Raw genomic sequence first — 14,112 nt, 5'->3', positions numbered from 1 at the left:
TTTCTTTTTTTTTTTGGACAATTTGCGCGAAACACTGTCACATGATTGGCTATCAAATAAAAAAATTTTTGGAATATAAAAAATTCTCTATTCGATAGCCAATAAATACAAACGATCGAAATGTATCGAATAGTAAAATACTTTTTGACAATTCGATTATCCGAATATCCCTAGAATGCAACCATTGGTTATGGAAATATCGGATAGGGGGCGCGACAGCCGCAGATCGTGCGAAGGACGACTCGGCGATGACGGCGGATCGACGAAGGGGTGGGGCGGCGGAGGGAGGGGGAGGGGGCGGAGAGGAGAGGAGGGTGGCAGCACGACCGGCGTTTCAGAGCCGCGTATCGGTAGTCGCGAGACGAGACAGTCGGTGACGGGTTGCGGTCGTCTAGTGTGGCGTAGTGTGAACAATTTTTCGATTGTCTCCTTTCCCCCTTGTGTTCAAAAATGAGCTGGCAGGATTACGTTGATAAGCAGTTGCTCGCGTCGAGATGTGTTACCAAAGCGGCGATCGCCGGACACGATGGCAACGTATGGGCAAAATCCGAGGGCTTCGAAGTGAGTACAATTTTAAAAGAGAATATTCCGACAAACGCGCGCGCGAGGAAGAGAGAGAGAGAGCGAGTGAATGAGAAATAACCGAGGAGCGAGCCAGAAAGAGAGAACGAGAGAACGAGTGACGGGGCGGATAAGAACGCAGGGAGAAGCATCATACAACCGGTAGCACGCCCCCTCGATAAAAGGGAAAGTGCGCGGAGTAAAGAGAGCCCTCCTCGATCGCGAGTAAAACGCGCTTCGTCGACGCGAGAAAAAGAGACAGAGAACGCGCGAGGATAATGAGAGAGCGAGAAGGAAAAAGAGAGAGAGAGAGAGGACAGATGCTCCGGCGAGATTGTCCGCGCGGCTCGCCCGAACCTTCTTTCGGACTCCTCTATGCGAACCGGTTCGAGTGAGCGTCGCGCGGCATGTCGTCCGTCCGTCGATCGGACTTTCTAACCCCGAAATGCAAGTGCCACGTAGACGTATCCGGCTCCGTCAGCCAGCCAGCGGCCGGCCGGTCGCGAGGCGATCGTCGCGTCATCGTCGTCGGCCTCTGCGAGAGAGTCCGCGGGAGGCGACGACGGATGGAGTCGCACGTTCTCGGGGGCGGCGGACATGTTTCGCTTTGACCGGCTAACTCCATCTCTCTCTCTCTCTCTCTCTCTCTCTCTCTATCTATCTCTCTCGCGATCCCCGGAGGTGCGCGACGAATCGATCGACTCGAGTCAAGTGCACGCAACGAGTGCCCTCGTCGGCGAGACGATTTCCCCGTCGAAATCGACGACGGCGAGAGCACATGGGGCGTGCGTGGCGTGAGTAAGCCGGCAGAGGATCGATTCGTGTATCGAGCGCCTCGGACAGGGTGTGGCAATAGGTATTCGCTCAAAAATTCCTCCCGCCTTCGGGACGTGCGGCGCTTCGAAAAATCGGTGCCTGATGATTTCAGCGACGGGACAACGACGATCTTTCGTCGCGCGTATGGGAGAAACGCGACCAACCTTACGACGACGGGAACCATCTTCGTCAAAGAGATGAGCGTTTATAGTCGAGGCTAGACTCTTCCGAAATGGAGCTTATAACGCACGCTTTCTCGCTCCTTCTCGAAATATATGCAACGGCTTTTTCGGCGACGATGGCGACGCTTAACATGGCCGCCTTCTATCAACGCGCCGGGCACGTTGCGCTGTCGCATCGCGACGTGGAAATGGTGGTCCATTGTCTGCGATCACGACGTTTCTTAATCGACGACGGTCGAGCAGGATCGCGATCGACGTGTAGTATCGGTGAGTCCGCGAGGATTTCCGGACGAGAACGGACGAGAACGAGCATCCGCCGGACGGGGCGAATCGAAATTTTAGGTTAGCCTGACGATGAGCGGTAGGCACGTAGGCGCGAGAGAGGTTGTGCGACCGAGTGGGACGATCTTTCTTTTTTTTTTCTTCCCGCAATCCCCGATGTGTCTCTCGTCGCGAGTATCCGGCTCTCATAAAGCTTTTTCGAATTATTATCGATATATTGTATTACCGTCGATAACTACTTGTCGTCCAAGCATTATTCTGTTCGAGCTAAAGTCAAATATTTTAATTAATCTTTATGTCTGTCACACATGTGTTTCATTTTACATTGCATGCTTTGTTGTTTTTTAGCAATAATAAAAGTCTGATAAATTCATTATCTTTCTTAATCCGCGCTCTTGATAAGAACAAAATTGAAATCTTCCTCAAAGAGTTTTTTTATCAACGATTATGATATTATGATATTATGATATTTAATCTATAACTATTATTTAATATTTTTAAAAAAGCATTTTCCTAGTAAATTCTTATCTCTTTGCATATAATATTTTTATTATATGTAGAGAGAATGCAATCATATTTATAAAACTTTTATAATCCTCTATTTCAACAGACATTTCACAACTACAATTAATCCGACTCTTGTCCAGATAAATATTTTCAAGAAAAGTCCAGATTCCCTTTGAATTTTCCTTGCAAATGTAAATTAGCTATATTTTGCAGCACGTCCTCAATCATTAGGCTAATAATATCGGTGATTACAGGAAAAATGACACATTGAGATATCACAAGAATCTTAAGCCCCGGCAATTATCACGTGTGAGAGATAATTTTGCATCGTTTAGGACGTTTCTCGACTTCACGGTAATCTTTTTTTCCTAATATTTTGCTCAGACTTCTATCTCGTCGTCGCACAATGGTCGGTTCTTCATAAAGAAAAATAGAAAAGAAAAAAAAAGAAAAAAAAAAGAAAAATATGTTTCTTCTCGTGGCCTCTCTTCGAATCGCAGTGAAAGCGATTGTGATCGACGCGCCCTCGGCGTTGCACTTTCTGAAACTCGTCGCGAATCCTGTCGGTAAATCTGTCAGCGGGATAATCATCGCGAAAGACTTCGGCTCCTCGCCAAGCTGGCATTGAAACCGGTTCGGATCTCGATGCCACCGACACGCGGAAGTGATGAGCCTACGTTCGTGACAATGGAAGCAAAACTGGCGGCGATTGTTGACTCGTTAAATGTCGATTGATAGGATTAAGGGAATAGAAGATTAAGAAAAATTCTGTTCAAAATTTCAGAAAGAGAGAGAGAATATAAAGTATTTTAAGAGATTCTTATTATCCAGACAAAAAATATAATTTCTTTATTTTTTATTTATTAATTTTTTTATTAAGAGATCGTTCTCGGCATAAAATATTAGAGTTGACGGATTCAATTAATTCTTCCCGAAGTGATTAAATTACGTAGCATTATTACGGTTGGAAAGAAAAGAAGAAAAAAAGAATCACATCAAAAGCTCGACATTAAATCTAATTTCTAATATAAAAAGACTATATTTAAAAATTCTCTCTCTCTCTCTCTCATAGCTATATATAGATTAGATTAGAAACTCAAAGAGAATATCCAAACTTTCGTTGAAGAACAAAAGCGGAACGGAGCAGAGAGAATGGAGGAGCTTTTAGCGGATCGGGGAAACTGCTTCCTCGCAGGACAGTCGTCGATTAGATTAGGATAGGTTAGGAGTGCGGTCACACATGGCTACTCTCACTGAAGTCACGGCTAGACGAGAGAGAGAGAGAGAGAGAGAGATCGGGAGATAAGGTCGCCGCCAGCTGCAGCCTGTGGCCCCGCGCGCACTTTCCGGTCGCAAAAATGGCGATGCCGGCCGGCAAAACCTTCTCCCGCAGTGCTGTGTCGCGAGACCGGGTGCATGGAGAGCCCGATTCGGGACAAGGCCTTCGCCGAGATCGGATATATAAATTAGCGCTCCTTATAAGACGGAAATCACTTATTCGGATGCTTCGAGGAAAGACGAGCTACGAGCGGCAGACTCGACCTTATTAATCGAATGGCCTTATTAATCCAATTTTATTTCTTTGAGATTAAATGGAAGAGAACGATGGTATGCCTCCTTTTCGCGTCTTGAAATAATAATGCTCGTAATAACGAAGGAGAATAAAATTTATTTTATTACGTAGCAAATTAAGGTCGTTTTATTGTGTGTAGTTAAAAAAAAATATTTCTTTATATATTTCTAGTTTTTAATTCTGTTTATATACATATGTGTATATATCATAGTGTGCAATTTAAAAAAATATATATATTTCATTTTATATTTAATACATTCTTTTTATCAAATTATCTCTTATATCTTTTAGAAAATCTGAGAAATTATACTCGTAATTTAATCCAGAAGATGAATTATAATAGTGAAGTTTTACTTTTATCGACGCAAGCATAAAATTTTATTGTAGTCTAGAGTTTATATTTATTATCGATAAAATTATCCATAAAAAATATAAAATTAAAAATTGATTATTTTATCCATAGTTAAAATAAAATCACAGGAGAAACATATCTTGCATTTATCACACGACTGATATAATTCGCCGTTTCTTACAACGTTACAAAGTTAGTTAAATTCCTTCTTGATTAACTCGTGTTAATTATCGCAATTAATTTCCTCGATTGACGAGAGAGAGGATCAAGCTGACGAGAGCGTTCGTTAATCCGGCTCGTAAAACCAGTCCAAGTCGGATCGACAAACCTTTAACCTTTGAGCTGTGAAAATGTTCTCTTTTTGCCACCGCATGGCACACAATCAAAATTTATTTTCCATCAGCATACAATGACATTACTATCACGCATCAAGCTTTTAAGTATCTCGTGTGCTTATAAATAATTAAAGAAATCTATATATATATATTTTTTATAATTTGTAAAATATTATATTCGTAATTTTATCGTTCGCATTTAAGGAAAATTGCACTTAATCTCGATGTTCATACTTGAAGGGTTAAACCAGAATATGAAGCATTAGCTTTGCTCGAGTGATTCATCGCTCTCAGGGCCGTAGCATACCGGAAGCTGGGCCCGTGTCATCCATCTCGGGGTCTTATCATGACTCACACGCCTGGTTTAGCATTCTCAAACCGTCTCAAATCGATATGCCAGAGGGGACACTATTCTCGTCTGGCCCGACGAGAATATCTCCCAAGTCCGGACGCTGCTAAATATAAGTTTCCGCGCAAAACGAGTGGCGGAATTTTGTTTATCGTCTTTGCGATCATACAGTTGTTGCGGAGACAGTTTGTCGCAAGTTCGATGACTCCGAGTTAATTATTCTCGAACGATGCGTTTCGATCGAAATGCAAATATTCAAGTGAACTTCTTTCCACGCACGAGTACAAGTATTATTCTCTTTCCACGTTTTATGCTTGAGGCGAGTTTAGTCTCCTCTTTCGAGAAATTTTTGAAAGTTTTTTTTCGTCACCTTTTCAAAAATTAACAAAAGGATGACTCTAAACTTTGTTCTGCAATAATTAATATCAAACGAGATTATAAAATTCTGAAAAAAAAAAAATGTATGATTTATCAAAAACTTTTTTGGTATCTTTTGTATTCTCAATAATCAGATACGATTTTCTCGAAATCTTTTGTAATTTTACGAGAATATAGTAAGCGAGCAAAAATAATTAAATATGCAGAAACTGCATTGTCATCACGGGGACGATACGAGAAGCAAGCTAGAGTTAAACAGAAAGCGGACATTAATTTTTCCGCCAACGCGCAACAGGATAAGATATTCTTGATGGTGTGGAGTACGCCTTTATCGACTCACTGATAAACGTGGGACGAGCTTTTTTTCCGTTATCGATAGCAAGCCAAGGAAAAACGTAATCATACAGTTGTGACTCATAAACATTAGCCAAACGGACGATAATAAGTGACATTAAGAAGCAATTAAACACACTTTGCAGATTCGTGTATTGCGATTATGTATATTTTTTAGGATAAGAAAATTAAAGAACATAGAGATTTTTTTTCCCCATACACGTTAAAAGAGTGGATCTTAACAATGATAACGAGAAAGATTATCTCTTTTCTACGTATTGTGAGCCGGAAGTACAAAAGTTACACGTTCTTTATCTCGATTAATTAATTCTTCGTCGATTCGAGTTGTATACAAAATCCGTTGCTTAACGAAAAAAGCTTTATATTTATTTCAATTATTAAATAATCTTAAATACCGAGAGAGCTTAGCGGTAAATCAATATTTCGCCAAAGTAAGTTCCGTGAAATTGACCAAAGAATAAAATACTCTTATTTATCGAGATAGAGGAAACAATTTTGACAGAATTTTGTGAAAAAGATGTGATTTTCACGAGGCGTATTTTGCACTTCACACCGGAACATATTTTAATGCGATGTTTCGGCGGAAATAGCGAGCGAGGGACGATAAAGCCAGTCTCGGGCGTGAGCACGAGCGTGAGAAAGAAGACGGCGGGGTCTGCCATACAAAGACGCTCGTAATCGAGTGCACTTATAGTTCAAGGCCGTCTTAGATCATCTCGGATTAACTGCAACGCGCCGCCGACATTTAGGCGTGCATCGATCCGCTTTCACGGACGCTATCCGTCTACGTCACTCTTTATGGAGAGAATAGCTCTCTTACTAGTCTCGTGAAGAATAGCTAGTTCTTCGCGCGCTCTTTAGAAGGAAGAAAAAAAAAAGAGACGCTTATTTACATCAGAATTTATCGAGTTTTCCCTCCCGTGTTGAAAAGAAATCCATTTTCTAAATTCGACAAAGAAATCCGTGACTGAAGAATCGACAGAGGAAAGTTGGTGGGCCATCGAGCCATTTCACATTCGTGTCGCTTTTGCGAAATGAGAGAAATTCTTTAAGGATCTTTGTAGATGTGTCAGCTTCGACAGGGCTCGTCGTTATCAAGCCTTACGTAGCTATGCTCGACTGCAAGTAGTATACGATCGATTCGCTGACGCGAATGTGTCTCTTATCGTGTCATTATCTCTCGTCCATGTCAGCTGATCCGTCAGACACGAAAGGTTAAAGGAGTAATTGACTTGGAGACACTTGACTTTAAAATCTGTGATCTTTTCTCGGAGATCTGTCACTTGTATATATTTCCAAGATATCTCTTCCGGGATCATCGCGTTGGTTTTTTCAAAGTCTTCCTTTATCGCATTTGTCGCCGAGAATAGAGGAACAAATTCTTTTACACAAAGCCGTCCCAAAGCTTCTCGTCGCTCCAATAGCGAATTCTTGGAATTCGCAGACGATTTCTTTGTAATATGAAAAAGATCATTGCATTGGAGTTTAATGTTTCATATTAATTATTTTCACGATGTAACTTTAAACTTTTATCCACAGGTAAAAAAAACGCAGATTAAAATATGAAATAGTAATTTTAAAAATACGATATATTTGTTTCTTTATACGCGAGCCATAAAATGATATATTAACATATTTCAGTAACATGAATCATCCTATATTTCCAAGTTATTTATAATCAGAAGTGTTTTATACTATCATTAAAAAACATTGTTTCTAAGTAGCCTGTGCATCAGGCATAACTGATAACTTTATTAACAATAATATCACGAGCACAAATAATTATGATAATTTAACGATAAATAATTGCGGGACGTTTCTTATTTGTTTATGCGCACATAAATCCTGTATCAGATTTCGAAAAAAAGCGCAGAGGAAGGTGTCAACAATGTTTGTTATGCTTTTTCATATATATGAAAAATAGATTAGCATGTGGATTTCGCGCAATTCATTTGACATAATATGTCTCTGAAATAGTATCGCGAGTACAATTCAGTAGTGAACTTAGAGCTTTTCGCAGAAATAAATTTTTGATAGAAAACGTCGCCCGGGAGGGAAGGAGGGGGAGAGGAGGGGGCGAAGGGGGAAGGATGACGTTGGTTTAGCAACTAGTTCTGCTCTTATGAAGATTCCAATAACGTGTGCATCGACGATATTGCACTTCTTCTTATATACGTACTTCTTTTATACGTAAGTTTGATCCTCGGATAATCTTGAGATACTTCAGATCACGATAATTGCGGCTGGATATATTACCGATTGTTTGAGAGACACGAGATTGTTCCATATATTTTCGCGCAATTTACATTCTATTATTGCTTTAATTTTTTTTCTTAAAATTCAATCAGTCCCAAAATAACTTCGCAATTATCTAAAAATCTCAGTGAGAATCGAGATGTAGAATGGAAAATAATTAATAATTATATTCCTCGAATCAATCTCAAAAGGACTCTATCGAAGTCACAATGCGATATTTAAATCTTTATTATAGTTTTAAAAATAATTTTTTTTTAAATCCTGTAATCATGAGAATGAGGTGGAAAGGACTCGACTTATATTGGATCACAAAGAAGCATTCTTCGATAGACAATGCGCGCAGACGCTTATTTATGCATTTGCAAGGTTCGGGAACATCTGTGCGAGAATAAAATAGACAGCGTTTCTAAATGTCTAGACTTCAACACAGATTCGTTCATGTGTATGTGTGTATGTGTGTGTAGTATTCAGTATGAATGACGAGAGACGATCGTTTGTTTGCAGATTGCCACAAGTACCGGTGTGCTCGCTCTCGCGTAATCAAGAGTCAACATCACAATTCGCAGTGATATAATAATAGATAATGTCGCAAATGTGCGCGTACTTTACTATTAAATGAAATTAATAAATGCAAAGGATAGCTGGTCCCATTACTCTTTCTCTCTCTTCCTCAATTCGCTTAATTTCTTCATTGGGGAACTTTTCATTGACAGTTTTTTTTTCTGTGAAAGGAATTAAAAATTTTCAAATTTTTTATTAATTTTTTATCATTTTTAAATTAACTTTTTTTAATATTACAGAACAATTTGTGTATATATTAATTTGGTATAGCTTAAAATTTTTACGATTAATTTTGGGAAAAAATTTTTATTCGAAAAGTGCGTATCTTATTTTTAAATTAAGGGATCTTCATTCTAAACTTAACGAATGTCTAAACCAAAATTGTGTCCATCATACATCCGTTGTATAATAATAATATAATCTCGTGTAATAATATAATATGATACTCTCTTATGTGACACGGATAGTGTCGTAGCTTCTGGGATTTATATTCCTCTGAAAAGCTTAAGCGCGTTATTACGCTGTCACTGCGCTGTCACTGCGCTGTCACTGATAATATAAGAGGCTTTTCTCTCTATTTTCAGGTAAGTAAAGAAGAGCTCGCGAAATTAGTGCAGAGCTTCGAGGAGCAGGACATCCTGACGTCGTCGGGCGTTACCTTAGCCGGCAGCAGGTACATCTACCTATCGGGCACGGACCGTGTGATAAGGGCAAAGCTTGGCAAAATCGGCGTGCACTGCATGAAGACGACGCAGGCCGTAGTTGTCTCCCTATACGAGGACCCCATACAGCCTCAACAGGCCGCATCTGTCGTTGAAAAATTGGGCGAGTACCTCGTGTCCTGCGGCTATTAGGTCAGTATGATAATAAAGAGACATTTTCATCCTCGAAATAAATCTTACTGTCGCGATCTCGCGATTTCGTTATCTTATCGTCAGAAATTTGGGAAATATTTCATTTCGAAAATATATATTTTAAATTTGTACATATATTCTTACTTTCACGCAGGCATAGGCAGCGGAGATACTCTAATCTACTTCCTTTAAATTCGCGCTCAAGGAATCTTTCCAATATCGCTTACACGGACAAAAGTTTTCAACCCTGTATTCGCTGCGTCTGCCTGATGATGAAATTTAATTAACTCTACAAATATGTTGGAAAATCTTCCATACTGTAGAAGATACTAAAAGATTTAAATAGCACAAAAATGCCACGAATATTTTTAGCAAATTAATAAGGTATTACTATTATTTTCAAGAGAATTATTATCTTCTATATTCAAATAATATATTATTATTATTTTATATCGAGGAATATTATATAATAAACGTATAAAAATTTCGGATCGAATAAAATTCAGTCCTCATTTACTCCTCGATTTATTCCAAATTCTTCGATTTCCGATCATTCAACGCGATATATTTTAATACTGCCAAATATTTTCTAATTCGATTTTCTACTCTTATCGTCAGGATTCATCAGACTCGTGGCAGTAAAATTTTACGGAATGCTCTTGATTTTATCAAGTATTCCTTCGCAGAACGAGTTGGACGAGGTTTTACGATATGAACTGGCATGCACATTTCTCGCTCAGACACCGTCACTCTACGTATCCGCGTGCGAAATCGGGTGCCGGTTCGCGTCGCTGATTAAACGCGACGTTTATTCACGACTCTCCCTCGCATCGATTTAACAGACGAGTTTCCCTGCCGCAGCCACCCGTCGTGTATTACGGGCTTATCATTATCGGCTTGTCACTCAATAGTGCATCCCGCGACGCACTCGCGTCGAGAGAGGCGCTATTGTGCGCTCCGTTGCGTTTTCGCGTGTCTGTCAAGCATAACTGTGAAAAACACTCTCTCCTCCTCCACCGGGTCGTTGCTTCATTCTCGTTTACGTTCCTGTAATTCGTGTAAATTGCAATCGACAGCGCGCATTTATTCGGAAAGAGAGTATTTTCGAATGACTAGATTTGGATTTTCTAGGATGTAGAGTTTGTCGATTTATCGAAAATCTTATGCTTTAAGTAAACTTATCGAACTCTTATCGACTTGTTTAAATAATGGCTCGAGCATTCTCGTGATTATAAGCGTTGATCGACAATCTATATAAATCTATTTAATATTTTTAATTAATAATCACAATAGAGCTATAAATAATATTACATATTTATTTTAATATATATCCAGTATAATTAATTAATATATTATACGCACATGTCTTACATGTTATCATATTTGTCCGCTTATAAAATTGTAGAAATATTCGAATTCCAACGCAGCCTGCATATGTAGGGCGAAAAATTATAAAGCGGTATAAAAAAAAATCGATTTTACCCGGTTATTTCTTGTGACAGAATTCAACATACGGTTGCACTTTGTGAGCGCTTTGTCAGCGCTAGATATTGTTACTCGCGCCCCCGATATTCCAGTATCGCAAATTCGAATACAAGCTAGTCGTGTGCATACATGCTTCGCTTGTATACGCGAACAAGATTCGTATATTGCATTCCGATAATCGAACGACCAACAGCGTTATTCGAAACAGAGAAAATAACGCGCCTATTAATCAGACATGTATAACGGAATTTAAATAATTTAAATGATGATGATTAATATTGTTGATAACGAGATTAGAAATAATTTAGGAAATCGTTTATTTTATAATATTTTCCGGAAATTATAAAAAATATGAGCGGCATTTTCCGACGTTAAATATCCGTTTTATATCTCGTTTTTGTGTCGAATAATTATTGAATCTGTACTGTATTTGAATCTTGTCATGTATTTGCAGAAAAATGAAATCAAGCTTTTCTGTGAGAATGTGACGAGGCAAATTTTCCACGTCATCGTCGCGAGAGAGGCTCGGGCGACGAATAAATGATCTTGGTGACACGCGGTATTCGAGAACGCTCGGCTTTCAGGCGACACGACGCAACGCCACAGCTCTGCGTGACTCACGCGGATAATTCTCGGCGAACGTTTTAGCTTGATATCAGCTTGCCGCGATGACTAATCACGCTGCACTTGCGTATTCGTTCCAGCAGCGAGGTGGCATCGCGACGCGATAAATATTTTCTTTTTTTTTTTCACGCGAAGAACGCGAAGAATGTTGCTTCTGTTTCGTGAATAATTATTCGCGTTAAAATCTTATTTAAAAAAAAAAAAAAATATGGATTAAATTCTGATGTAAAAGTTCTTCGATTGTCGTATAAAGGAGGAAGTAAGATACCGATTCTTATCCTCGTAAAGCTAAACATTAGATTCCATTTGTCGCGATTACCGCATGTTTATCTTATCAATTCCATCGCACTCCGATGATATAAATTAAATGGACTCTCTTTAGCCGCTTTGAAACTGTACATATTTTTTCCTGATCAATATAAGTTGATTGAAGTTGCAATCTTTCTATTTTTATATCTAATCTCGCGATTAATTAAATAACATTACGCGATTACGTCCGCAACCGACTAACCTGCGCTCTAATCCTGCTTTCTGTTGCAGTAACCTCTGGGACCCAACACAAATATCTAATATTAATAATAAACGATATCGGTCGGATTATTTTAATGAACAGCGAATGGAATGCGCCATGCCGCACGAGTCGCGCCGGAACTGCCGCAAGCCCTGCCGCGCGACAACCCACGAATGAAGAACAGCAACAACAGCAACAACACACAGAGCGACGACAGTAGTAATCCACTATCATTACTGCTTCAGTCATCATTCTCTTCTCTTCGATTTCTGTTTCTTTTTTTTTTCCTTTTTTTTTCCGCCCTTTGGACGCGACGCGCACAGAACGGGGAAGATAGAGGCACGCGCGCGAATCTACGCACGCACCATACGTAAACAACGAGATGCACCCATCTTCCCTCTCCCCTCTCCTTTCTCTCACGCAATCTGGTATCCTTGCGGCCCTCCTTTTAACCCTTCCCCGGAGCTCTTCTCTCACAAATGACGAAATACGTATAACGTACTTAAGCATCTACGTTTAAGATCCTCGTAGGCGCGTGTATGATCGGTGATGCGTGACAAGCGCGAAAAAAATCGTATCGGCACGTATGATCGATATGCCGATACCCCGATATCATTGTGCCACACACCTGCTCTCTATACTCCCAAACTCCGCAAACGGCTGTGACGAGGCTGTTGGCGCGAGATCGCATATCCGAGATGACGGATGAAAATCGATGGCGCGACGATCAGTACCGGAAAGCCGATACCGTACGATGATAGAGTGATATTGTGCATCACGCGTGATGACATCGACGTCGCGGGATTCGATTGTAGGATTTGCGAGCGATGCGCCCGCGCGCGTGCTGTTCTCGATGGAGCGCAAAAGTATGCGAGAGCGCGATAAATTGCGACAATCGCGCGTGACGAAATTCTTCGCGATCTTTTCTGACAACATCTGATCGAGTGTGTCTTTATCCCATCGGGAAGAAAAAAAAACGCACAAAACGCGACGGATTGTGAAGCGCGCGGTCGCAATTTGTCGCGCGACGAAAGCGATCAGCGAGGATCTTTTGGACGCGACTTCCACTTTTTGTTCGGCTTCTTCTACGGAGAGGAAGCGCGATCGTTTCCGCGCGAGAAAATTCGGCTGTCCTCGTTTCGAGGACACGTGTCCGCGGATCATGTGCGTGCGGCGTACGCGGAAGCGATCCCTTCTTGTATCATACACTCAACACACCCGCTTCGTTCACGCACCCAGCTTCACGCGCGCACAAAGTACGACATCGACGATCGATTGATGAATATCAAAGAAAGGGAGAGAGAGAGAGAGAGAGAGAAAAGACGCGAAAGAGAGATGGAGAGTGAAAGTGGAAAAGAGAGAAAGAGCGCGACACGTCGAACTTTTGTAACCGCTTATGCGGTGTTTCGCTGACGAAAAAAAAAACGATACACACACATATACACGTATGAATTAAATATAAGAAGTAATGATAATAAATAATAATAAACTATTGTGTGTTAGGCTTACAATCTTTTCGAGGATGAAAGGAGTGATCGCGGATCGAAGTCATGAGAGTAAAGAGATCCGTCGAATCAGATCGGATCAATCGCATCAAGATCGCGGATCGAAATCGAAAGATAAGATCGAATCGAATAGAATCAGATCGAGATCAAAGTCAGTGCAGTATAATGATGGCGATAACGATGGCGGCGGCGATAATAACATGATGATAAAACGATGACAATGCGGGCGAGCATGCGGCAGCGGGTGATACGGCACGGATTGGCCAAAATACTGGCCGCCTCCCCCAACCCCCAAGAATTGATACGGTCCTTTTAGCTATTTACTGTCTTTATTATTGCTATGTGTAAGAAGAATAAAACAAAATGGCGAACGATGTGTCATAAACTGCTGAGATTTTTATCGATGAAAAGGAGAGAGAGAGAGAGAGAGAGAAAGAGAGAGAGAGAGAGAGAAAGAGCGAGAGAATAAGAGAGAAAGAGAGAGAGAGAGAAAGTCGCATAAAAAAAAAGAACACATTTACACCGACATTTATAAACATATACACGCACATGTACAGCCACATTTACGTGCATGCGAGAATAGTGTTTTACACAGCAGATGCATTCGCAGGTATATCGAGTTATAGC

At 40.4% G+C, this 14,112-nt stretch overlaps 1 protein-coding gene across 2 annotated transcripts; it reads left to right on the top strand.

Moving 5' to 3' along the window:
• The first annotated feature begins 320 nt into the window (after positions 1–320).
• LOC126852386 (profilin) lies at positions 321–13,475 on the top strand. Of its 2 annotated transcripts, none has more exons than XM_050597159.1 (3): positions 321–561; positions 9,091–9,360; positions 9,515–9,716. In XM_050597159.1, the coding sequence occupies exons 1-2, from the start codon at positions 451–453 to the stop codon at positions 9,358–9,360; spliced, it is 381 nt and encodes a 126-aa protein (XP_050453116.1). In that variant the 5' UTR covers positions 321–450; the 3' UTR covers positions 9,515–9,716. The 2 variants fall into 2 exon arrangements, with proteins under 2 accessions (XP_050453116.1, XP_050453115.1); XM_050597158.1 differs by lacking the exon at positions 9,515–9,716 and adding an exon at positions 12,010–13,475 and having other exon boundaries at positions 324–561.
• Positions 13,476–14,112: the final 637 nt, after the last annotated feature.

This window comes from Cataglyphis hispanica, chromosome 10 (genome assembly GCF_021464435.1).
Source record: "Cataglyphis hispanica isolate Lineage 1 chromosome 10, ULB_Chis1_1.0, whole genome shotgun sequence".
In the NCBI taxonomy this organism is placed as follows: domain Eukaryota; kingdom Metazoa; phylum Arthropoda; class Insecta; order Hymenoptera; family Formicidae; genus Cataglyphis; species Cataglyphis hispanica.
The sequence above is the reverse complement of the archived record's forward strand: the minus strand, read 5'-3'. Positions and strand labels throughout refer to the sequence as shown.